The 26,625-nt window shown below is 39.7% G+C and overlaps 2 protein-coding genes across 3 annotated transcripts; both read right to left on the bottom strand.

The window, feature by feature from the left end:
- Positions 1 to 1,129: 1,129 nt before the first annotated feature.
- ier3ip1 (immediate early response 3 interacting protein 1) lies at positions 1,130 to 4,156 on the bottom strand. Its single transcript, XM_029762387.1, has 3 exons — positions 3,981 to 4,156; positions 3,719 to 3,820; positions 1,130 to 1,810 (listed from the first exon to the last, which is right to left on the bottom strand). Exons 1-3 carry the CDS (start codon positions 4,069 to 4,071, stop codon positions 1,755 to 1,757), a joined length of 249 nt encoding a protein of 82 aa, XP_029618247.1. The 5' UTR covers positions 4,072 to 4,156; the 3' UTR covers positions 1,130 to 1,754.
- A 671-nt stretch (positions 4,157 to 4,827) lies between these two features.
- Positions 4,828 to 24,953, bottom strand: LOC115199870 (mothers against decapentaplegic homolog 2). Of its 2 annotated transcripts, none has more exons than XM_029762385.1 (11): positions 24,750 to 24,953; positions 18,010 to 18,416; positions 12,142 to 12,231; positions 11,668 to 11,861; positions 11,334 to 11,468; positions 11,162 to 11,236; positions 10,946 to 10,999; positions 10,544 to 10,756; positions 7,777 to 7,914; positions 7,393 to 7,537; positions 4,828 to 7,025 (listed from the first exon to the last, which is right to left on the bottom strand). In XM_029762385.1, exons 2-11 carry the CDS (start codon positions 18,243 to 18,245, stop codon positions 6,902 to 6,904), a joined length of 1,404 nt encoding a protein of 467 aa, XP_029618245.1. In that variant the 5' UTR covers positions 18,246 to 18,416; positions 24,750 to 24,953; the 3' UTR covers positions 4,828 to 6,901. The 2 variants fall into 2 exon arrangements, with proteins under 2 accessions (XP_029618245.1, XP_029618246.1); XM_029762386.1 differs by having other exon boundaries at positions 11,174 to 11,236.
- Positions 24,954 to 26,625: the final 1,672 nt, after the last annotated feature.

Raw genomic sequence — 26,625 nt, 5'->3', positions numbered from 1 at the left:
AATTGTTATATAGCGAATGTGCCCACTCCAGTCTTGGCACATGTGCTCTAGCCAACAGCTCGCAGATACCGTGTGGGTATAGCCTATATGATCAGATTATTATGGACAAAAGAGCAAGATTTGTTTTACTTGTCGAAGGGCAGCAAAGCATCAATCATCATGTCACCAGAATAAGACCCTCAATATTAATTGGAAAGGAGCATCACGCTCATAACTTATTTAATCTGTAGCCTAATAAATAAACCTAATAGCCTAATCAAGCTCATAACTTATTTAATCTGTAGCCTAATAAACTGCAGGCTTTCCCGAGTTGGAGTGGACCACACAACAAATCATCATGTGACTCCAAGTTTATATCCGAGAGAGATTTGCATGGTTATCAAAACGTCACTCCAGGGTAAACCTACACGAAACACAAAGTGTTTCTAAAATCGTCTATGGGAAGAATGAATGATTGGAACCATTTCCCTGTTTGACTGGTATTATGACACCTCCAACGTGGAGCTCTATTCCCCCGTCGTCATGACCAACTGGCCTTCCCACCAACAGTTATACAATTGAAAGCAACACTAGTGTATGTAAATACACCCGTGTTGCTAAAAGCACCTAGTGAGAAGCACCCACCTTATTTGGTCACCCTTGTGCTCAAGTTTGCAGCTAGTTCAAGAGTGCACTGATTGATGCCATTTATACAGGGTATTGCTAACATTTTTTACAGATTTGCCATAGGAAGGATTCATTTTGTTTACATGCAAACAATTAGCCACTTAGCAAATATACATTTACGTCATTTAGCAGACGCTCTTATCCAGAGCGACTTACAGTAGTGAATGCATACATTTCATACATGTTTTTTTTTTTTTTTTCTGTGCTGGCCCCCCGTGGGAATCAAACCCACAACCCTGGTGTTGCAAACACCATGCTCTACCAACTGAGCTACAGGGAAGGCTAAAATATATATTTTCAGCAAGGTCTCTTTGGTCTTAATGTGCTTTTGACACAGCCATGATCAAAGAAAAGTTGTGTAAGTAGGTAGTGTGTTCTGGGACAAAAAAGTTATGTAATGTACTACAGTAAATCAGTCTTTTTTTTATAGCTAATGTTGGGTTATGAACAAACTCAAAAGTGGTAGATTTTTAAAAAATCTTTATTTTTTTTCAAGTAATTCATAGAAAGTTACTTAGAAAAGGTCATACATAATTAAATTGCGCATGGGACACAAAATATGACATATCCCAACTAATGGTGTTTTAGAGTAGATCTGTTCAAATTACATACACTTAACTTTTTATCCAGGAATATGTTAAAAGCAACATACATAGAATATACCATCAGAACTGTGATGCACCACAATTTCAAATAAGGAGAAAGAAAGTTGAATCATGAGATCAAAGTCAATTATCCTTTTACAATGAAGAAATCTTCCAAAAGCAACCGTAGGCACTTTTGAAATGCTTTGTGCTGTAACATTGACTAACAGGTGTCTGTAAAAGAAACTGCGAATGTAGTAAACCCAGATTTGTCTTGCATCTGAACTGTCACTTAACCTGACCTAAGCCCAACAGGTTTGACAAATGAGGTAAGGAATAATAATAAAGGAAATCAAATTTAATGTTGAATCTCTGAGATACATAAACGTGTGGGTGTACTCTTCTTCTTGGGGGGTCCCTCCTCCAGGTGCCAGGGTGACATCCCCCTGACCCCTAAAAGTGTCTTCTCTTAGTTCAGCGTCCAAATTCAGTCCAGTCTTCTCTTCAGCCAAAAAGCAGCAACAACACAATGCAGACAGAATTGACAGCAATCAAGGGCACTGCAAGATGAGAGAGTAAAGATTATGAATAATGCCAGACCAGTCTCAGTTCAGTCTGGTCAACATCAAATTGTTAGAGGAAAACAAGAATAATCTATTTTAAAAAAACAACAGTATGAATGCAGATATATATTTTTTTGATATTTGAATATGGTATTGATTTTTAGATGGACATCGCATTATATCTGTCCCATTATGGCGTCTGTGAGAACATGTGCAGCGCCACTGGGGCCATCTCCATTTTGAAGGGTTTCCACTAGATGACATAGCCAAAGTCAAAATTTTCTAGATCGAAAAAAATGTATGAAAACAAAAATGTGATTTTTTGTTTTAATTTAAGGTTAGCGGTTAGACATAATGTTAGCAGTGTGGTTAAGGTTAGGTTAAAGTCAGATTTTAAGAAGATAAATTGTAGAAATAGGAAGACTATATGACTTTGTGGCTGTGTTAACTATCGACAACAATTATATTTTTCTACTACTACTTTGTGCTGTCAAACAAACGGAAAGAGTGCACACTGCCACGTAGAATGTGTTGTTTGAACAGGTATAAAGTAAAGGTTGGTAATTTACTGCCACCCGCAGTTATGGAATGTTTTCTCACGAGTATAATTCATTGCCTGATCCCTCCTGGTAACCTGATGGAATTATGTGATCCTTCCTTAACCCATAGATGGGTTAGGCTACAACGTCATGAAAATGATGCCCGGGCGATGGGGCGAAATTCTGTGTGTTATGATTCTGGATGATCAGATAACTATTAAAAATTACAACACGTTGCAATGTGGGGAATTGCAGGTGGCTCGTTTCAGCTTGTTGTATCTTGCTATTGATAACATGTCTAGTTTTGAGGTGTTTTGACTTGTCACGCCTATGCCAATATGGCTAAATGTCGCTAGCTAGTTAACCAAAATTAACCAACAACTAACGAACTTAAAAGACAAGTGCTCATTGTACAGATTTATTTCTGTTTTCAATAAAGATTAGGAAAGGAAATATAGTTCACATCTTGTCAACAATCCTTTGATTCTATGCCAACTCCGCCTTGCTTGACTGCTGTGAGGGTGATAAGCACAATATCGTTAGCGAAATGCAGCACCTCAAACGATTCGTTCTCGAGTTCAGGTTTGTTTATAAAGCCGTGTCCATCATAACTTTTTCCGCAACCCGATCAAATTCACATAGAAATGTGAGTTATAAATCCGTCATTGTCATTGAAAGCCAGTCTAAGAAGCAGTACATAATGTTCTATGTACGCTATTTCTATGGTCGGAGAACGTCTCTGGAACCACTGAGTGTGTATCAATCATGCTGTGGGACTTAATATGGCCAGCGGATCAAACGAACAACTAAAATGACTAATCATGACTCTCGAGTCAGTACAAAAAGCATAAATCATTCACCAACTGCACATCACTACAACCCATATGAAGTCCCGCCCAGTTGACTACTTCAAAATGGTGAAAGTAATCAATGGCGCTGCTCAGTCTAAAACAAGCTTTTGGGCACTAAAGTCACAGATAGAACAAGGAGCCAGATGTTTCACCGGATGTATAAATCTGAAGCATCCGGAAGGAATTTTCACCCCTCACCAAATATGGTGAGGAGAGGAAGTCAAGTAGATGGCAGTGGGAGAGTATGGAGCGAGATGGAACTGGGTCGACATTCTGCAAATGTTCTCATCGAAGAAAAGCCCAACCTCAATACAGTTCTGTCTCCAAAACTTCCAAAGTTTTGTAGACATGACCCTTTGACAAAGTTTTTAAAACGTGCGTTGTTTACAAGGAGTGCAAGGTGAGCAGGTGTCCACATAGTTTTGATCATGTAGTGTATCTTGGGTTAGTTATAATATATATATACACACACACACATCTTTGCTAAAGTCCTCTATCCATCTCTATGGTCATACCTCTCATCACTGTCCTCACAGAGCGGACAAGGTTCATTAGCTGCACTTTGATGCCTGGTTCATCACCAAATCCACCAACACTTTGGTCCACACCCCAGCCAACTAGAAGGGGGAAAAATGCTATATTATATGCAAACACTAGGACATACGCGATATCATTGTATCAATAAACAAGCTTTTCCACGTATTACTAGTGTAGCTAGCTAACGTTAGCAAAACACTGTTGAAAGTAATGTTAAACAAAATATGCACAGCCACTTACTTTTACTTAAAAATCTATCTTCGTGCAATACGGCGACAGCATTAACACACAAAATCACCGCTTGAATAAGGGAATATAATGTAAACGCCATTGATATCTGTAAAGTATTAGCTAGCTAACTTTAGCAGCTTCACGTATTTCTTGTGACGTTGCCTAAATGCAGCTATGGCAGCATGAGAAGGACTAAATGAACGAGCAGTTCGAAAGCGTGACTTCCTGAAACGGTAAACGGCCAATGTAATACCAATAATGTATAATAATAATAATCCATACTCATGGCCAAATGGGTAGCTATTGATTTGATGGTGTTAGTGCTTGAAAACGTTGTCCAAAAACGAATATTCCTGGGAGGCTAGGGATGTAAACATAGACATATAATTGAATAGCTCTCATTGAATAAGATCAAAGACTCAATTTGCAACGATTTACTATAACGGTCAAATTTCATTTCTATAGATGAGAAAATGTAAACATGAGGACGCCACTGTAGACTGAGATCAGTGGAACACATTCGTGTTAATAAAGATTCTTCAAACTACAAATCTACCATTCCAGTGTTTTTCTTGCCATACTTTATTTACTTTGCCACCATGGCATATTTTTGCCTTTACCTCCATTATCTCACATCATTTGCTCACATTGTATATAGTCTTATTTTTTTTCTACTGCATCATTGATTGTATGTTGTTTTACTCCATGTGTAACTCTGTGTTTTTGTATGTTGTCGAACTGCTTTGCTTCATCTTGGCCAGGTCGCAATTGTAAATGAGAACTTGTTCTCAACTTGCCTACCTGGTTAAATAAAGGTGAAATAAAATAAATAAATAAAAAAGATGACAGGAACATGTTCATCATGAGAATAAAAATCTTTATTAGTGTTTTATGAAGTCTGCATAATATGCCACACGCCTGAGAAGCTTATGGTCAGAAAAAAAACCCTGCTCTATCAATAACGCCCTCTACTGGTAAAACAACTGTGACAACTACTATACTGACTGCTTTGCAAATAGTTTACTGTTAAATACACATATTACTGTTCTACTGTTATGTACGTCTGGTCCACTTCAGATTTGTTATGTACTCTTCACATTCATATCTTGTAGGCCAATGGTACAAGGCTTCAACACTGGACCCTAACACATGGTTCAGTTCCCCAAATCCAAACTCACTACAGTAGTTGCACTTACAAAGTACAATCACTAGTGCCGTAAGGTTAACAGATTAATAACATCAATAAAGGAGAAGGGAGAAAACAGATGTTAAAAAAATCTTGCAACAGCCACAAAATGACAATGGCATACTGCAAGCTCAGTCTTGTTGTACATACTGTATTTTATAGACAAGAACAAATACATACACTAATACAGAATCTATGTCCCAGTGTGCAGTTTCATTTCTCATGTAAGAATATGGAATACTGCCAAGTTTCTGTAACATTTAGCTAAAAAAAAAATATATATATGAAAAAAAAAAACTGTTTTATGGTTGACCTTTTATCCTTTATTGAGCACCAAATGGCTTCCAAGAGTGAAGAGATGAATGAGTAAAAAAAAGTTCATACAACATGCCTCTGAGTCACATAACCTAACCATACATTGCAGGAAAACAGATATCAGGTTACAGGCATTTAAGCTTTGATTTGTGTATTTTTGATGTACCAGGTTGTTTTTTTGTTGTTGAAAAAATAGCTGTTAACATTACGTGGGGCAGTGTTTTTTTGGAATTAGATTAAAGTTGAACCTTTAAAAAAAATAAACTGGAATGATCCATGCTCTCCATAGATTGCGAGCCATGTCACTTAAAAACAGGCAGTCTTGAAAATATGAACTATAATAAAAAGTGAATGACAGAAGAACATTTAAGTATATTTATATATAAAAATACATGAGAATACAAAAAAGTAGCAAAAGAAAGGGGATATAGGCTAAACACAATATAGAATGAAATTCACTGATACCTTTAATTCTCCAAGTGAAATAACCTTTCAATAATTCACCTCAAGAGACTTAGACACCCAGTGAAAGATGAGAAAAAGCTTTTGGAGCTGATATTCTCTGGTCCCTGCTTTGTGCATCCAAACTTAAGCAAGTTCAGGACTTACTAGCCTGCATTCTGAGGCTGTGTGTGGTGGAAATGAAACATAGGCTACCTATAATAACATTGAGGATGCCATATAATGACAAAGAGCTCAAATTAATGTCAACTATAGCCAGATTGATTTTGCAGCTTGTTTAGTTTTTTTGCTAAACATTCCTATATGTCCATTAAGAAGTGTGTCTTACAACGACACACATCTGGGAAAAAAAAGACAAAAAAAAGAAGAAATATTCTGACAAAAGAGTAAAAGAGTTAATTACGTCAATTAAGCAATTACATTTAAAAACATAATTTAGCATTTCCCTTAAAGGAGAAAGCAACAAAGGCCATCATAATTTCTTAACCAAGCTAACTCCCCCTGACAAAAAAAATATGTATCCATGTTTCCCAGAGAAAAGTTACCTCATGGTCAAAAAGATGGATGAATATATTTAGCATTTACGCTTGTGTTACTTATACAAGCATTCTCTTACTGAGAAACTATGTAGAATATTTTTTGGTATTTCCCCTGCCTACAACAATTCATCCCTGGACTTTAAAACCAATATACATTTTATTTGTACCACAAATAGATCTAATATTAAGGATTTGGGGAAAAGCAATTTAACAAGGTGCAACACAAAGATGGGTAACAAAGTGCCAAATTATATTCTGAAAAGTCTGTCTCACGGCGTGTGTGCGTTTAGACAGGGACGTGGCACTAGGCCACAATACTATGAAGTATGTTACAGCAGAAATGTATTCTGCAGCTTTTTTTCACGATGGGACTCAAGTTCGAATTTTATGATCTTTGAGTGGGCGACTATTTGGGTCATTTTCTTGGATTATGACATACTGGAGCAACGTACAGAAGGGGAACCCATCTGAGTCAACACTTTGTCCAGCCATTGCAGGGGTCCATTCAAATGCAGCTCAATCCAGCAGGGAGTGCTTGTGACAGTCTGCCGTCTGGGAGACAAAAAAAAGACCACAGCAAAGCCAAATTAGTGAAATCACTCGGCATGCAACCACAGGAACATCACCCAAAACCCAAGGTTAGCCTGAACTTTTTTTTACTTCTTGCCCTGTAACAAGAGGTATTGTTGAAGAGGGACAAGTAATGTTTGAATAACCCTCCAGCTCCTTAAACATTCCAAACTTCCTATAAATCCAGAAAAGCGGACCATTAGCAAGCTACAATGTTATTTTTTTATGTATGCCAATGAGTACATTAATATTACCGTCTTCCTCCGACTATCCATCGTCTACTAACTACTTAGATGTGAACAACTGCAAGAATAAAAGTACTCTTGTAATAGTCAGTCATCATGCTTGCCTGTATTCAGCCCCCCAGCCTTTGACAAAGCTCATGCGGATGGTGCACATCCTGGTGAGCTGGTACACAGCCTCAAAGCCCTGGTTTACGGACTGGGCCAGCAGTGCTGCAAACTCCTGGTTGTTGAAGATCTTCAGGTTACAACCTGAGGGAGCGAGGGGAGGAGGGGGTCAGCTGGGAATCATGTATGGACTTTGTTTAGAACATAAGTAAAGCCCGCAGAACCTCCCTGCTAACAATATTATATTTTCTGTAGAAACAAGTAGGAAGACTAACTAAACATAATCGAAACCTGAGACAACAGAAAACATATTAGTAATACTATGAAATGAGTATAGGAGTGAGCACATCGGAAATCAAAGAGATGGTGTTTGTCTCAGTTACCTGGAGGAATTTTGCAAACGGTTGCTGGGTGCCACCCATACCGCTGGTTGCAGTTTGGACTCTGAACAAAGATGGCGCTATCACTGAGACACTCAGCAAACACCTCACCGCCAATATAGTACAGCCGGACTCCTCTTCCTGTGGAATAATGCAAAATATACTGAACAAAAATAAATGCAACAATTTCCAAGATTTTACTGAGTTAGTTCATATACAGTCAATTGAAATAAATGCATTAGGCCCTAATCAAGTCACATGACTGGGAATACGGATATGCATCTGTTGGTCACATATAACTGTGGATAATTTTTTTAAATTTTTTTTTTACGGGGCATGAATCAGAAATCTGGCGACCACCATTTGCCTCATGCAGCACAACATCTTCTTATAGAGTTGATCAGGCTGTTGATTGTGGCCTGTGGAACGTTGTCCCACTCCTCTTCAACGGCTGTGCGAACTTGTTGGATTTTGGCGAGAACTGGAACATGCTGTTGTACACGTCAATCCAGAGCATCCCAAACATGCTCAATGCGTGACATGTATGGTGTGTATGCAGGCCATGGAAGAACTGGGACATTTTCAGCTTCTAGGAATTGTGTACATATCCTTGCAACATGGGGCCGTGCATTATCACGCTGATACATGAGGTGATGATAGCGGATGAATGGCACGAAAATGTATCTCTGTGCATTCAAATTGCCATCGATAAAGTGCAATTGTGTTCGTTGTCCGTAGCTTATGCCTGCCCATACCATAACCCCACCATGGGGCACTCGGTTCACAATGTTGACATCAGCAAACCGCTCGCCCACACAACGCCATGTGGTTGTGAGGCCGGTTGGACAAACTGCCAAATTCTCTAAAACAACATTGGAGGTTGCTTATGGTAGAGAAATTATCATTCAATTCTCTGGTAACAGCTCTGGTGGACATTCCTGCAGTCAGCATGCCAATTGCACACTCCCTTAAAACAGGAGTCATCTGTGGCATTGTGTTGTGTGACAAAACTGCACATTTTAGTGGCCTTTTATAATGTGCAATGATCATTCTGTTTAAACAGCTTCTTGATATACCACACCTGTCAAGGTGGATGGATTATCTTGGCAAAGGAGAAAAGCTCACTAACTGGGATGTAAACAAATTAGTGCACACAATTTGAGAGATATAAGCCTTTTGGGCGTACAGAAAATTTCTGTGATCTTTTATTTCAGCTCATGAAACATGGGACCAACACTTTACATGTTGCGTTTATATTTTTTGTTCAGTGTAAATAAGCATGAGCATTTCAGCTACAAAACATAGTGCTGCTATATTACTTTAATTCCATTTAGTTCTAGGTTTTTTTGTGAGTCCAACACGTTGTTTCTTTAGAGAGAAATCAAATAATTCACAAGAGAAATCTGAGAAATCAACTCAACTACACTGGGATGCAGAAAGCTGTAGTTTCATTACGCAAATATTCAACCTAGTTCAGTGCAGAAATGTGGTAATTAACTACAATGACCATAATCCATTGCGCCAGTTTTTTCCAGCTCAGAGACTGATCAGAGGAAGAGGCAAAGCGAAAGGTTGCACTCTCGCCAAAATCCTTCTAAAATAAACACAATCCGTTTCTATGGGTTTATTTTGGACCTGAGCTTGTCGCCTGCCTTACCACCTTTGGGACGGCGGCCATTGTATACAGATCTCTGGATGGATACACCTTTACGCCTGCTACGTTAGGTTAGAACCGTTAGATACACACAGACCGCATGGAACACAACGACAAGAGGGACAGAGACAATTCGTTTAAGTATACCTTTATCTACTTTGAAGAACTAGTCAAATGAATTCGTTAGAAAGGTCTACAGAAAACTTAGGCAGGCACGCTAAATTGGATGACTAAAGACTACTGTACGTAACGTTAGAGGGCTGACAGCTACTACTTGAGCAAAGGTGAGATGATTGCTTTAAGGAATAAAAAAAAATAAAGTCGTGGCCTCCCGAGTGGCGCAGCGGCCTAAGGCACTGCATCGCAATGCTTGAGGCGTCACTACAGACCCGGGTTAGATCCCAGGCTGTGTCACAACCAGCAGTGACCGGGAGTCCCATAGGGGGGCGCACAATTGGCCCAGCGCCTTTGGGGTTGGGAGAGGGTTTGGCCGGGGGGGGGGGCTTTACTTGGCTCATTGCGCTCTAGCGACCCTGCAGGCTGATTTAGGTCGTCAGTTTAGGAAGACGCATGACTCGACCTCGTCTCTCCCGAGCCCGTTGGGAGTTGCAGTGATGAGACAAGATCGTAATTGGATCGCAATTGGATATCACGAAATTGGGGAGAAAAAGGGGGTAAAATACCAAATTTTTTTAAAGTCATCAAATAAAAACGAAGTAATATACACAACAAATATATTATTTCATATTTTTCTATTGACGTCTACCCAATGTGGACCTGACAGAGACAATGGAATATTTTCAATGTTTTGGAAATTGAAGTTCACTATTTTAGGCTTTGGCATTTCCATTAAAAAGCTCTAAAATCATTATTTCACAATACATTTAATGTTTGTTTTTTAATTATCGAAACCGAAAACAGTGATCATTTTTTAAAAAATAATAGAACTGTACTCAAAAAGCACTAATCTCTCAGCACTAACAAAACATGGGTGTTAAATTACAGAACAAATACTGTGCACATCTGAATTGGCACCATATTCCTTTTGGCCAGAGCCTTCAAAAGTAGTGCACCACATAAGGAATAGTGTGCTTCTTGTGGCATAACCCATTGTACCTATGTGCCTCCTGGTCATCTCTACAGTGGCATTCCTGTTGACGTTGGAGAGCAGGCCCAGACAGAAACGCTCTGAGTTGGAGGGGTCTGTGAAACCATCCACGGTCAGAGAGGGCTGCGAAGCGTGGAATGTCTCTCCAACACGCTGGTTCAGCTCATAGTAGGCTATAGAGCACCAGAACGCAGGCTCAGAGTAAGTCACCGGCTGCAGGTCTGAAAAACATGGGGGATGACATTATAAAAAGCAACTACACATGTTGACGGGACTAGACCAATGATCTCCAGAGTAGGCACTGGGCTGTTTAAATAGTACTCAATGAATGTTGTCAAATTTGGTCAGATTACAAGTGACTGACAAATGACTGATGCTTTAGACAGACGTGGAGAGACAGTTATTCTTACCCATGCTATGATTGACAGGTGAGAGGGTGCCGGGGGACAATTCAGCAGGAGAACCTGATATTAAAAATACAAAAACAAAATTATAAAGTCGCATGGTTGGATTTATTGTTGCAAAGAATCGACTAAGATATTTAATCAACAAATCGAAACTTGACATCGAAACTTTTCTTTCTTATTTTATGTTAGAACTTCCTATTTGAGGTAAGTGGAATATACCTGTGTCCATACTTTGATTCATCGGTTGATCGCTGGCTTCCCCATCCTCACTTATGTATCCAGGTGGTGGTGTTTCTATAGTAACAGAGGGGGGAAAATACTGATGAGCTGAACCTGATACATCGTTATCACGAAGGCCATTTGCATATCAACTCATGGTAGATGCACAAACCTGGTATGTAGTTATTTGGAGGCTCGATCCCGGCAGGAAAGCTTGTGTTCTCAGGTATGGAATGAGTGTAGTCATCCAATGGGGGCAGTTCTGTCAGAATTTCCGAGTGTCTTGGCACAAGTACAGGAGGCAGAACTAGAGGAGAGAAGATTCTTCAAATGTCAAACAAAGTTCAAAGTTCTTTACAAAATATCAATGAAGACTATTCCCACTTATCCCATCCTTTTTCATGTCTCATGCCAGCGGAAAGAATCGCAGAACTAGCTGTTAACATAGGCTTTTATGGCACCTACAAGTCAGCACACACACACCACTGGTTCAAAAGACAACCTACCTGGGGTCTCCACCCTCTGGTAGTGGTAGGGGTTGATGCAGACCTCATCCTTCTTGAGGTGGAAGGCGTACTCGCAGGCCTCGATGGCACGCAGTTCATGGTGGCTGTGCAGGTCGGGCCATCGCCACAAGCGGCAGTAGATGACATGAGGAAGACCCTTTCTGTGGGAGACCTGCAGGCGCCCATCCAGGGATCTGACAGGATGGACAATGGAGGAAATAGATGTGAGAATTGAAAGTGTAAGGGAAGGAAGAAATGGGGGAGGAAACGATAGGAAGAGAAGAAGAGATGGAGATGCATGTGGCCAGGAAGACAAAAGGTGGAGAGGGGAAGAGGGGAGTGATGAGGTATGAATGATAGAGGCATGAATGGAATTTGTGTTCTCAATGTCTCTCACCCCCCTGGAATGATTACTTCCCACATCAAGGTTGTACAACAGTATGTAGCACAGGACAGTTGAGGATAGATAGTCACCTGGTTTGGTCAGTGTAGCTGTATAGGCCTGAGGTATCCCACTGTTCTATCGTATTTGGTGTACTCAGTCCCCATATTTCAGAGCAATTGCTGTGCACAGAAAAACCAAACAAAACAAAAACAAATGATAAACATGGGGCATGAGTCATTCAGAAATACCAGTATGGGTAATGTAAACATTAAAAGGCCTCTTTTATTAGAGTCATTTTCAATTAGGTATTTCATTCTTTCAGTCAGGAACTGAAAAAAGACACGCCAAATAAGAGAAGCCTTTTGACGGAATAAAGAAAAACGGCATAAGATGGGAATACAGCAGTGGAGGCTGGTGGGAGGAGCTATAGTAGTAGGGGTTCATTGTAATGTCTGGAATGGAATTAATGTAACAGAGTCAAACATGTGCTTTCCATATGTTTGATACGGTTCCATTAATTCCATTCCAGGCATTAAAATGAGCGCGTCCCCTTATAGCTCCTCCCACCAGCCGCCTCTGGAGTATAGTAGTATATACAAAGAAACAGTATGCAAGACAAAAAAACATTAATGTTACTGTGGCATTGTACCAAATATTCTGAAAAACTGTGAAACTTTTCCACCACAGCTGTGTAGGTTGGAAGCACTTAACTTATCTTGAGACATTCAAGTAAACACAGAAGACACACAATGGGACTAAAAGAAAAAGGAGGGCGCAACCTTGGAAAAAAAGTAAATTTCCATTTAACCACCCTCTACAATTCACTTTGTGATTCTAATGGACACGTAGAAAGGAATGATTACAAAATTAACTCTAGAAATTAAATAAAAATGGAATGGCGAAATATGATGTGATATTTGCTTCTGATACAATATCCAGAATCAGAATTCAGAGCTGATATAGCCTACCTCAGAAGTGGGACTGAATCTAAACTATAGGGTAGGCCTATATGTTGTGTTCCTAAAAGAGCTCTGAAATAGGTTCTAAACTTCCCTCTTAATACATGATAAGCATGACACATGGAGATTGGCGAGTTGCAATCAGGGCTCTAAATAAATAAAAAAATCATCGGTAGAAACCATGTAGGTATATAATTTAAAAAAAATAAACTGATATATAAAAACAATTATTTGATGAAACATTGAACTTGGCCTTACTGCTATTAGCCCATAGAAACACATTGAATAACTTTCATACATGCCAAAACATATTTATTTTTTTTATCAAAAGGAAGTATGTTTTGAAGTGTCTGCCCTATATCTGAGAAATATACCGCTTGTGCGATATATCGAATACCGGTATGATTTTCAAAACCGTGCTACGCCAGTGCTTATAACTAGCGTCAAATAAATGATGTCCAGCTGAGGGCTCCAGTTTTGCATTTGGTTTGCTAACTTGCTATCTAAGTGGCTCGATGTCAAGATCAAGCTTCTTGGTTACAGCAGAGGCATTCAATCTCCTCATGGATCAAGATCCCTGTTGCCTAAATTGTTTTGTGTGTCATTTTGAAATAGCACCCCTTGTGTGCACATTCGGTAATACCGTATAGCCCGGTATCGTACAGAAACGGTAGGAAAATCTGGATCGCGTTTGGGCATATTCTAATTCTATTAACTTTTAGTCCTTTTTACCGGCCGGTACCGGGTTACCTTCAGAAAAGTCTTGTGAAGCTTGTGGGTGTGAGCTCTAGGGTTGGACAGTGTCTACAATGACACATCGTCCGGTCCAAACATTGTTGTTATACAATTGTATTGTTTATATATCTATCTATTTTTTGGGGGGAGGGAAGAAGGCAATAGAAAATAATACATTGGTTATATTAGAACTGATTTGGTGCATAATGTAAATCGTATTTAAATTGTTACAAAAGCCACACAACGTCATTAAATCATTGTTCGAAACAAAATTATTTTCTAATTGGTAGGGCCATGTTTCTCAGATATCAGTTATATTAGCCTACCTTTTAAAAACGAATATTAAAGCTGTATTAAGTGTAGGCTATTGTCATTTCATCTTGATCATCTGGGTTAGTGCATTTGCGACATTCTTCCATTAGGCTACATTCTGACAGTTGACAAAAAAATAAATAAGGGACAGGATTTCACTCTCTAACTATAGTAGAGGCTGCCTTCACACGATGGCTGACTTGGTGGGAAAGAAAACTACGTGTTCACCTTTTTGGCAGTTCTTCAGTTTCAGGCTGAATGATGAAGGTGAGCCAGCAGACCTGACCCAAGTCACTTGCAGAATTTGCTAAAAGATTATCAGGGCAAAGGACTACAAACCTCCATCATCCTGCAGAGTTAGCTACTATGGGGAGAACATGCTGGTGATCCTTGTTATAAAGAATGTTACAAATGATTTGTTTTATCCGATTGTATATTTAGGATTTTTACAGTTTGATAAGCAAAAAGGCACAGCCTAAGGATAATAGGACTATTCGTTTTTAGCCCAATGTTCATTCAATTGTTAAATGTAATAGGCTAAATAATAATTGGTTTTATCTGATTGTTGTTGACTTTTATATAAATGCACCATTTGTAAGCCATTCAAATTAAAGTTGTTTGTGAGACAAATCCAATAAAAGAAAATGTGTTCACACGTAATGAAAGTGCTGCTGCAAGAGTTTTTCCAAGCACGTTGTGCAATTCAAGAATATGAATAAACACTGTCAAAGTAACCTTTACTGAAGCTGTTATTGGCAGTAGCCTGTGGTAGGCCTATATTATTGGCTGTTTGGTTTGCAAGGAGGGATTTTCCGACGGCACAATTTATTTTGCCTACACGTTGGTCAAGCAAAGCAGAAACGTACCAGGTCTGTTTAAACGTCCTATTCGATTACTCCATCTTGCAATTGTTTGTTCTCTCGCTCCTTGTTGCTATACTATGTTCTGATTTAGGCTATTAGCAAAGAACTTTGGGATGCAACTCCGTTAGACCTATAGATTCAGTCGATGGTTGATCATGAAAGAGTTGGCTATGCCTAGGTCAACAAGTCACGTTCAAATCAAAAACAGGGAGAAAATTATAATTTTAAAACGATAAGCCAGACAACCACGTGTCTGCTGCAAAAGGCCCGCGATCATCTGACTTTAGAGAGAGAAAAAAAACACGTTAGGCCCCATCTGATCTTTTGCGCTGCTTTGGTGCCCTTCGCTCTTTCTACATTGTTCTCTTGCATTATGTTAGTAGTCTAGCAAGTCTAGCTCTTACAGTATGTATTGAAAATGTAGGCTATGGAAATTAGGGAATTGGCCACTTGGCATGGTGGCCTGCTGTGTTCTCGATGCGCTGCCCGACTGCGTGCAGTTAAGCTCAAATATGCTAAACCATCGTTTGTAACATCGCAATGTCGTCACCATCAATGATAGCGGTCAAACATCGTCGATGGACGATGCAACTGTAATAGTCACCCAACCCTAGTGAGCTCAAACCATTGACTTTACTGACTTTACAGACATTGGTGAGAATAAATAAAAAAGTTAGCACAACGAAAGGACTGACGTCACACGAGTCCTGTGAAGCTTGTGGGCGTCGTATAGCAAAACAGGCAACATGTCTGTGTTCGTGAGAATCTGTTTTCGATAGTGGAATCCTTGTGGAATCCTAGCTCAAACCATTCAGACGACTTTACGGATGTTTTAGTTAACAGTAACTTTTTGGCATCGTCTCATGTCTGACAAACACCGCGGCAAACTACCGCAGATTCAGAAGCCTGACACTAGCGATTCCACGGATTGAGACGCAGCCCATGAAAAAACTGGAATTTTGTAGCGTAAACAGAGGGTTGTATTTAATAAAAAGGTGATGACGTCGCCGATTTCCGCACGGGCGCAGACATCAATCTTAGAGGGTTTAAAGAGCGCAGGGTTGGTGAGTGACGACATGCAAGAGATCAGTCATTCATTCATCGATCTCCTGAAGAAGCTATCCCTTTATTTGTTCCCCCAAATGTTTGGATATACTGGTAAAGTAACCAGGCTGTTCACTATCTAGCTACCTAATGAAGTAACATGATTGAACAAGGTGCAAACAAATGCCCACGAGTGATTTTGGTACGGCCCACGACATGGTTAATGAATGTAAAATGCAGCCCGCCAATGCACAATAGGAATATAAAAAACGTTGCACCGGTCATATATTGTTTGAGCTAGAAACAAGCCCTTTTCACTGTAGTAATGACAGGTACGAATTGGCGGTCTTTTTTTCTCTAGGGCACTCGTAAATAACGGTACAGCGAAGCTGAATCATTGCAACTACTATCTGGAAGATTTTTTTCCCTCCGCACTGGTGCTCGCAAAATAGAATGTCTGGTCGCACAGCAAACCATTTAGGAGCATGTGTGAACAAAATGGTCGAACTTCCGAGCCCTGGTTGCAATACATTTTGCAAGACCATCTATTGGTTTACACAATATTGATTCCACCTGTCAACAAGATCAAAACAAATTTACTCAGTACCTAATATACATACAAACATCTGAACTGTTCTAAGCAGGTCATCAACGAATAAAAAGGGTATTTTACAACATACCCAGAGAACATGTTCTAATCTAGGACATCAAGGTTAACTGGCTGATTACCTTACATCCTCAGACAAATGTCATACAATGCCTTCAGAAAGTATACCCCTTGACTTATTCCACATTTTGTTGTTACAGCCTGAATTGAAAATGTATTTTCTCACCCATCTACACACAATGACAAAAGTGAAAACATGTTTGGAAATTTTTGCAAATTTATTGAAAATGAAATACAGCAATATCTAATTTGCATACGTATTCACACCCTTTGCTATGACACTCCAAAATGAGCTCAGGTGCATCCAATTTCCTTTGCTCCTCCTTGAGATGTCGCTACAACTTGATTGGAATCCACCTGTGGGCAATTCAATTGTTTGGGCATGATTTAGAAATAAACACACCTGTCTATATAAAAGGTCCCACAGTTGACAGTGCATGTCAGAGCAGAAACTATACCATGAAGTCCAAGGAACTGTCTGTAGATCTCCGAGAAATAATTGTGATGAGACATATCTAGGGAAGGGTATAAAACAATTTCTAAAGTGTTGAAAGTTTCCAAGAGCACAGTGGTCTCCATTGGGAAATGGAAAAAATATGGAACTACCAGGCAATAAGGACCTTGGTCAGGGAGGTGACAAAGAACTCAATGACCACTGACAGAACTACAGAGTTCCTTGGCTGAGATGGGAGAACCTGCCAGAACAAGAGCCTACAGCAATTCACCAATCTGGGCTTTATTGGAGACTGGCTAGACAGAAGCACATGACAGCACAGCATACCTGTAGTTTGCAAATAGGCATGTGAAAGACAAGAGCATAAGGAAAAAGATTCTGTGATCTGATGAAACAAAAATGGAACTCTTTGGCCTGAATGCAAAGCTCTATGTCTGGAGAAAACCAGGTACAGCTCATCACCTGTCTAACACCATACCTACCTTGAAGCATGGTGGTGGCATGCTATGATGAGGGGAAAAAATAATAGATTTAATCCATTTTCAATTCAGGCTGTAAGACAACAACATGTGGAATACATCAAGGGGTATGAATACTTTGAAAGCATGGCATAAGTACATGGTGGGGTGCTGAGTCAGCATTTACAAAACTAACTGTAGGACAATTTCTGAGATTCAATGGAGGACAGAAAGATGAAAATAATTTGGGAGTTAAGACCTCTATGTTTTAGGACCTTGTATGTTAGAGAGGCTGTTTAAAGAAAGAGGAGGCCACTAAAGGGTTAGCTGATAGTAAATACACAGGAAAAATACACCGTATATAATCATCTCCATACAAAGGTTTCTGATGCATGGTCACTCCACAGAACCATACAACGACTGTAAGCAGAGCTCTGTGTTGTTACCTGGCATGGGGTTACGTACCTGGGGATGGTGACACACTTGGTGTTGCAGTTCTGGGTGGTGATGGCCTTCTCCAGCTCATCCAGCTGTCCAGTCTTCTTCAGCTTCTTAACCAGGCTCTTGACAGCCTTCTCACACCACTTCTCCTCCTGGCCATTCTGTTCTCCACCCCCTGCTCCCCCGGGGCCGCTGGCTGACTTCTTCCACCCCAGGAGCCTCTTCACGACCGGAGGGGTGAAAGGCAAGATGGAGGACATTTTGGGTGTAGCGAGGATTCTTGAGATAACTCAAAACACACTCGGGAGGCAGAGGGGACCTGGAGGAAGGGAGGCACAGTTTGGCCCTTTCTCTGGTGTGGTCCCTCTGTTTCGTGAGGAATCACAGGGCTGGTGTGAGGATGAGCTAGATATGTGCAGAAGAGATGACACCTGAGGGTAAAATCAAACAGGAATTCAGTAAGGAATGTCTGGAAAAAAGAGATTGTGATATGTGATAATGCATTCAATGTGTGTGGGGTCCTTTTCAAAGTGAATGGGTGGTCTTGAAAAACTAGTTAAATCCCTTATCCACCATTGCCGATGAAACTCAACCCCACAATTTATGATGGACTTGAGCAGCGACTAGTGTGGGTGAACTGGAGCTCCGAAGTTTAGTGTAATAGCGGGCTATTCTTTATGTGCTGAAATAAATGTTAAAAATGCGACATTGTAGCTCCAGTCCGCGCACACTAATCGGCTATGGTGGATGAGGGATTTATCCAACTAGTTTTTCAAGACCACCCATAAAATCAGGGAGTTGAGTTTAGTCAGCTAATCCCACCATCACACCCTTTTATCAGCTTCAACTGCAGTTACATTAGGCAGCAGATCCAACCCGCTTGCTTACAGCTGCACTAGGGTCAGACAGCCTTCCTGTGTACATTGGGGGGGGCAGGGAAGCCTAGTGGTCAGAGCGTTGGACTAGTAACCGAAAGGTTGCAAGTTCAAATCCCCAAGCTGACAAGGTACAAATCTGTCGTTCTGCCCCTGAACAGGCAGTTAACCCACTGTTCCTAGGCCGTCATTGAAAATAAGAATTTGTTCTTAACTGACATGCCTAGTTAAATAAATAAAAAAACAAAACATTAGGAACACCTTCCTAATATTGAGCTGCACCCTCCCTTTTTGCACTCAGAACAGCTTCAATACGTCGGGCATGGGCTCTACAAGGCGCTGAACGCGTTCCCACAGTTGGCTGGATGTCCTTTGGGTGGTGGACCGTTCTTGCTCAACAGTTACCCCTTGTGTGTTGTGAAAAACCCAGCAGCGTTGCAGTTCCTGACACAAACCAGTACGCCTGGCACCTACTACCATACCCCGTTCAAAAGGCACTTAAATATTTAGTCTTGCCCATTCACCTTCTGAATGGCGCACATACACAATCCATGTCGCGAGGCTTAAAAATCCTTCTTTAACCAGTCTCCTCCCTTTCATCTACACTGATTGCAGTGGATTTAACGAGTGACATCAATAAGGGATCATAGACTGACCAGTTAAAAGCTATGTCATGGAAAAAGCATGTGTTTTTAATGTTTGGTACACAGTGTATATCAAGATACTGCGGAGCCGGCACAAGATATGGCTCGGAAAACAGTTGTTCAATCTTCTCGGTGTAACAGTTGGGATAATGGGACAATTCAGGGTACATCCCTGGATTGAGGTACTTTTTCCGAACCATAGCTCACGCTGGCTCTGTGGTGTCTTAAAAGGGGAATGGAAACACCGTAGGAAGTAAAGCCAAGCAACTAGATATATTCCATCCACTAATACTAAACATGTGCATACACTAACATACACTGAACAAAAACAAATAATTTCAAAAACAGTTACAGTTCATAAGAAAATCAGTCTATGGATTTTACATGAACGGGAATACAGATATGCATCTGTTGGTCACAGAGACCTTTAAAAAAGTATGGTTGCGGATCACTATTTGCCTCATGCAGCGCGACACATCTTCACATAGAGTTGCTCAGGCTGTTTGATTTTCAGCTTCCAGGAATTGTGCACAGATCCTTGTGACATGGGGCCATGCATCCTCATCATCATGCTAAAATAAGAGGTGATGGCAGCGGATGAATGGTACGACAATGGCCCTCAATCTTTTCACGGTATCGCTTTGCATTGAAATTGCCATCGATAAAATGCCATTTTGTTCGTTGTCCGTAGCTTATGCTGGCCCGTACCACAACCCCACCGTGGGGCACTCTGTTCACAATGCTGACATCATCAAACCCACACGACACCGTCTGCCCGGTTAAGTTCAAACCGGGATTCACCCATGAAGAGCACACTTCTCTAGCGTGCCAGTGTCTATCGATGGTGAGCATTTGCCCACTAAAGTCCATTACGACACCGAACTGCAGTCAGGGATCTTTTACTTCAGCTCATAAAACCAACACTTTTCATATTTCTTTTTAGTATTTTTTATATTGAACGTTTATTTTGAGGTATGGGTAGCGCCATCTTGAATTGCCATAGTAATGATTGACGCCAATTGCGTTATTGGCAGGTTTGAGCAAATTGTGAGTTTTGGTACAGGGACTGAAAGTGAACGAATGCTGCTACCGGAAGGACCCTCGCCTCTACTGGACCTGAAAGGTTTCTCACAACTTTGACAGCTTTGAGATCAGGACAACAATTTGTTTTTATGTTAGTAATTATAATATGTACATATATATCTTTCTGATTGATAAGATGAGTCTGTGAAATTAACTTTTGACAGTCAGCCAAAAACAAGGTAGCTAGTTAACCAGCCTACTTGATTTAGCTCATTTTGTCTTTATGTTATGTTAATGTGGACGTTGATAACTGTACAAAATAAAATGCTCATATTGACAATTTGAAAAACATTTGTCGTCATTAGTATTAGCTAGCTAAGAGCTAAAATTAACTGTCTGATTCGATTTGCAGCTAATTAGCTACAGCAGATAGCTTACCAGCCACAACTAAGAGGGCTGCAGGATTGCTATTTTACCAGTAAAATGTATGATACCCATATAATTATTAGCTAGCTAGATCATTAGGTGTCTGTTTATATGTGATATGATTCCTAAGAATAGTAAACTTGCTGGCTGTTGATTGCAAGAATGAATGTAGCCTAAGGCTGAAGCTTAACCCTTATGACGAAAACTAGCTAATAGCTATGACATTTGAAAGCTCAGGCTGGTAGTCAGCTTTGCAACTAAATCATCCTGGTCTAGCTGGTAACGGTCAATGATGTATTATTGTTGTGTACTATTATTACCTTGCAAAAGTATCCCGACCCCTTGGATTTCTTCAAATTGTATTGTGTTAAAGTGGGATGAAAATGTATTTAAATTGTATTTTTTTTGTCAACAATCTACTCAAAATACTCTGTCAAAGTGAAATAAAAATGCATTTTTATTTTATAAAAAAAAAATATATATATTGATACAAAGTAATTACTCAAATGTAGTCACAGCTCCTTTGTTCAGGCAAGCCAAATTAGTTCTGGAGTAAAATGTCTTAAATCACATAAGTTACACGGACTATGAAATAATAGGGGTTCAAGGGCTGACCCCAATTAGTCCACTGGTCGATTGTTTGGTTGATAGGCTGTTGGTCAGCCGAGATGACATTTTTTGGGGTCAAGAAGTAGCAAAATAGATGTTTTTTCTCAGTGGACTAATTGATTGAGGCTGCAGGGAAGCCATGGTCCTAGAAGAAGGGGAGTGTGGTAAAGATGCACAAGGCACATCTCTCTCCAGAATGCACTCTTTCCCACCATTTCGTGCTCATTCAGCATTTCATAACTTATATTTTGTGAATAGTTCGCCCTTTGATTTTTAATGTCTATCCCCATTACATGTAGTAACCTACATGTAAATGTAGTAGCCTACATTTACAGTTAATTCCCATAATTTCTAGTCTACAATGTTTCTTTGGTTATGGTAATTTCTGTTAATACATTCCTGCCTGATTCACGAGTGTCTCAGTTCGGAGGCCGTGGGGCTGGCACACCAGTAGTACATTTACTGTTCTAAAATCTACAATGTTTGTTTGGCTAAGGTAATTTCTCTTAATGCATTCAATATATTGTTACAGTCATGTACCGTTCCCATTGTCGGGGTGGACACGTTGTTTGCAGAGCTCACAACCTATGCTACATTTGAGAAACAAGTTTTGGTTTATTTAATTCCATTTAAGAGTTGTCAATTTATTCACTGTCTTTTATTTGGTGCGCTTATGTCAATGTTGAGTAAGCACCTGATTACGCAAACAGAAGTAGGCCTAGCCTACCTGGCCCATTTGGGGAGCTCTGATAGTATTTCTGATCTAATTAACTCACCAGTGAGCTGTGGAGCTTCTCAAAATGTTTCACCTCAAAACAGCAAGTAACCTTTTTCAGAATCCATTGAGAATGACAATAGTTCCTTAATACATTTGACAAATATGTCCATCTCTCCATATATATATATATATATATATATATATATATATATATATATATATATATATATATATATATATATATATATATAATATAATATAATATATTATATATATATATATATATATTATTTTTTTTCAAAAGTTTGGGGTCACTTAGAAATTATTGTTTTTGAAAGAAAAGCACATTTTTTTGTCCATTAAAATAACATCAAATTGATCAGAAATACAGTGTAGACATCGTTAATGTTGTAAATGACTATTGTAGCTGGAAACAGCTGATTTTTTATGTAATATCTTCATAGGCATACAGAGGTCCATTATCAGCAACCATCACTCCTGTGTTCCAATGGCATGTTGTGTTAGCTAAACCAAGTTTATAATTTTAAAAAGGCTAATTGATCATTAAAAAACCCTCTTGCAATTATGTTAGCACAGCTGAAAACTGATATTCTGATTAAAGAAGCAATAAAACTGGCCTTCATTAGACTAGTTAGGTATCTGGGGCAACAGCATTTGTGGGTTCGATTACAGGCTCAGAATGGCCAGAAACAAAGAACTTTCTTCTGAAACTCGTCAATCTATTCTTGTTCTGAGAAATGAAGGCTATTCCATGCGAGAAATTGCCAAGAAACTGAAGATCTCGTACAACGCTGTGTACTACTCCCTTCACAGAACAGCGCAAACTTGCTCTAACCAGAATAGAAAAAGGGGTGGGAGGCCCCGGTGCACAACTGAGCAAGAGGACAAGTACATTAGAGTGTCTGGTTTGAAAAACAGACACCTCACAAGTCCTCAAGTCGCAGCTTCATTAAATAGTACCCGCAAACACCAGTCTCAACATCAACAGTGAAGAGGCGACTACGGGATGCTAGCCTTCTAGGCAGAGTTGCAAAGAAAAAGCCATATCTCAGACTGGCTAATAAAAATAAAAGATTAAGATGGGCAAATGAACACAGACACTGGACAGAGGAACTCTGCCTAGAAGGCCAGCATCCCGGAGTTGCCTCGTCACTGTTGACATTGAAACAAGACATTTCTAAGTGACCATAAACTTTTGAACGTAGTGTACTTTTGGCCATGTAGTGTATTACTATTCTGAGTTTCAATCCTTACAAAATACGGAAGACTCAATAATCTCAAGTGTTTCCTCTATCTTTATTAGGATGTTGTGTAAATGGCAGTTTGGGGGAAAAGCGTAGATGTTCATATAAGATAGACGTTCACATGTTTTGTCTTGACTGATTACCATTTGATTTATGTGGTACGTCATATCATTTGAAAGGGCTGTTTCTCAGCTTTCAAAATATGTAGAATGTTTTCATATACTGTTTGATATTAGCAATTTTGCTCTGTAATGCACGCAGAGTTCATGGTCTTTCAGACAGTTTTGGAAAACCTGCCAGTGATGCAACAATGCCACTATGGCGATTTACAGTTAGTTAGCTGATGTTCTAAAGCCTAGTGTTTCCATTCCCCTTTAATATACACAGGAATGCTGTCCAACCCTAGTGTAGATGTAAGCAAGTGGGTCGGATCTGCTGGCTATAGCAACAAGTTAACATCATAGCTACCATTGTTTGCGAATATACACATGTTCAAAAATTATATTTAAATAATAACAGTGCGGGTGGATTCTGTATAACACCACATCTTCATTTACCGGGTGGTTAACTAGCTACAGTGATTAACTGTTTAATTCATAAACTCCAATGCTGGTTAGATTATTTATTGTAGGTACATGTAGTAGCAAGCTAGCTATCTCGACTAAGGTAAGAGGCTAGCTAGTTATCCGGGCCATAGCTAACGTTAGCTAGCACTTCCAGGCCGGTTGGTTGATGGCCATTTTATCAGCAGTAAATCAACTAACGTTAATTATATACCTAGTCAAATTAGATAGCCAACTTAACTATTGATTATTCATAGATAAGGTAGCTATGAAAAGCTAAGGAAATGATTGAGTACGTAACTTGTATGGTTGGAGTACATTATCGCCAATTCCTATTGTTGTGCTACAACAAGACTCAGCGCAACAATTAGCTAGCTAGCCAATGTTAGCTAAACCAGGCTTACTCAATACAGCTAACGTTAGCTAAATGACGAGCTAGCTAGTTCGCTAACGTATACTATAATGAGACAATGATTTGATGGCGACATGATACACCACCACCATTGCCAGTTAGAATAATAATCACATGTTATATTAACACTTGAAGTGATAAATAGGATACCTAGACCAAATGTAAAAAACCCTTGCAGCTAACATCACACAAAACAAAAGTCGAGGGAAAATGAAAAGCATTGCATTACCCCTAGATGATGAGAATCTCGAGCTCTTCTCCGTGTAACGATATATGCAGTAGACAAAGGGGGAAACCTTTCCTTTAAACCCAACTATAAATGTAGCCGCTATCTCGACGAGAAGATTGCTGTATTTTCTCAAATCTGATACCTGGCTAGCCGCTTAGCTTCACAAGTATACCTAGACCTGAACAAGAAAGACACCCTAGTAGGCTAGCTGCATTCAGAATCTTAATCCCTCCTGATTGGATCAAACAAGACAATGATATAATTTTAGCATATCGGATTGGCCTACAGCAATGTCAATCTTTTTTGTTTATTTGACAGCATGGGTTATTTTTCGAATCTGTCGTTGACATTGTCAGAGTGAGGAACTAGCTTCCGATACATACTTTTATATGAATTGATATAACTGATAAACCTTTCTCATATTCCATAAAGACTAGAGGCGAGGAAAGAAATATTGCATGTAGCGGCATCCCCTAATTTGAAATGATGCACAATTGGTTACTCAAAGATAAGATTTCATGCGAAAAAAAAATCCAGGCAAAGGCTACTTTAGATAACAGGTTGATGAGACAACTTTATATGATGTTTCTGTTTGAAAGTAGCAACCGCGGCTTGTGTATCTCTCATTCCCCCGTTGAAATAATTGATCTAACACATCAGAGTGGCAGGTTTCAAAGCTCTTCCTAAATCAAATCAAATGGTATTGGTCGCATAGGTCTACACATACCTCGACTAACCTGTACCCCCCCACAGGTGCATCGGCGCTTATGTTTCTAACTCCAACAACGCACCATACCTAACAATACAAAACATTAATACACAAATGCCCCAAATAAAATAAACAACTTAAGAAATATAAGAACAAGCAATGTCAGAGTCCAGGATATAAAATATATATGTATATAATGGTGCGTATGGACAGTATATAAATATGAAAGGAGTGTACAACAGTAGTTTTGTAAGTCGCTCTGGATAAGAGCGTCTGCTAAATGACTTAAATGTAAATGTAGTTATATAGGATTTACAGATGAAGTGGGTAACAGTATGTAACATTATTAAAGTGACCAGTGTTCAATCACTATGTACATAGGGCAGCAGTCTCTAAGGTGCAGGGTAGAGTACCGTATGGTAGCCGGCTAGTAACAGTGACTAAGTTCAGGGCAGGATACTGGGCAGAGGGGCTAGTGGTGACTATTTAACAGTCTGATGGCCTGGACATAGAAGCTGTTTTTCAGTCTCTTAGTCCCAGCTTTGATGCACATGTACTGTCTCTGCCTACTATATGGTAGCAGGGTGAACAGGTTGTGACTTGGGTGGCTGAGGTCTTAGATGATCTTCTTGAACTTCCTGTGACATATGGGTACTGTAGACATCCTGGAGGGCAGGCAGTGTGCCTAGTGGTTTCTGGAGAAGTGGGTATACTCTAATTTTGACAAAACATTTCCAAGCGGCCACCCGGTCAAGGAAAGGCACCCTGTGTGAAAATGTTATGAGAAACAGTGACACACTGAATGACCAAAAATGATCAATCCCATATTGGTCTTTCACAGTCAGGCCAACCCAAGCTGTACTGTGCAGGTAAGCTATTGGTAGGCCTACTATTGAACAGATAAATGAGGCTGTCAACTGACTCAGAAATTCACAGGTTTCTGATTAATTATTTTCCTGTTCTGTTGGTTTTCTTCCTTTCATTGTTTAGCTGGGAAAGGCATTATCCTATTCATATTAGTAACCATGATAGTTGTTGCATCTTTAATCTCACCTCTTTCTAATTTTCGAATGGATATTTTCATCTCTGTCCATGAAACCGCTCGCATGTGTGGTGCACATTTTAGAAAGGTGTTTTCCCTCAAATTGCATTTTGGAACATTGGTGC

This window comes from Salmo trutta, chromosome 9, assembly GCF_901001165.1.
Source record: "Salmo trutta chromosome 9, fSalTru1.1, whole genome shotgun sequence".
NCBI lineage: Eukaryota > Metazoa > Chordata > Actinopteri > Salmoniformes > Salmonidae > Salmo > Salmo trutta.
The sequence above is the reverse complement of the archived record's forward strand: the minus strand, read 5'-3'. Positions and strand labels throughout refer to the sequence as shown.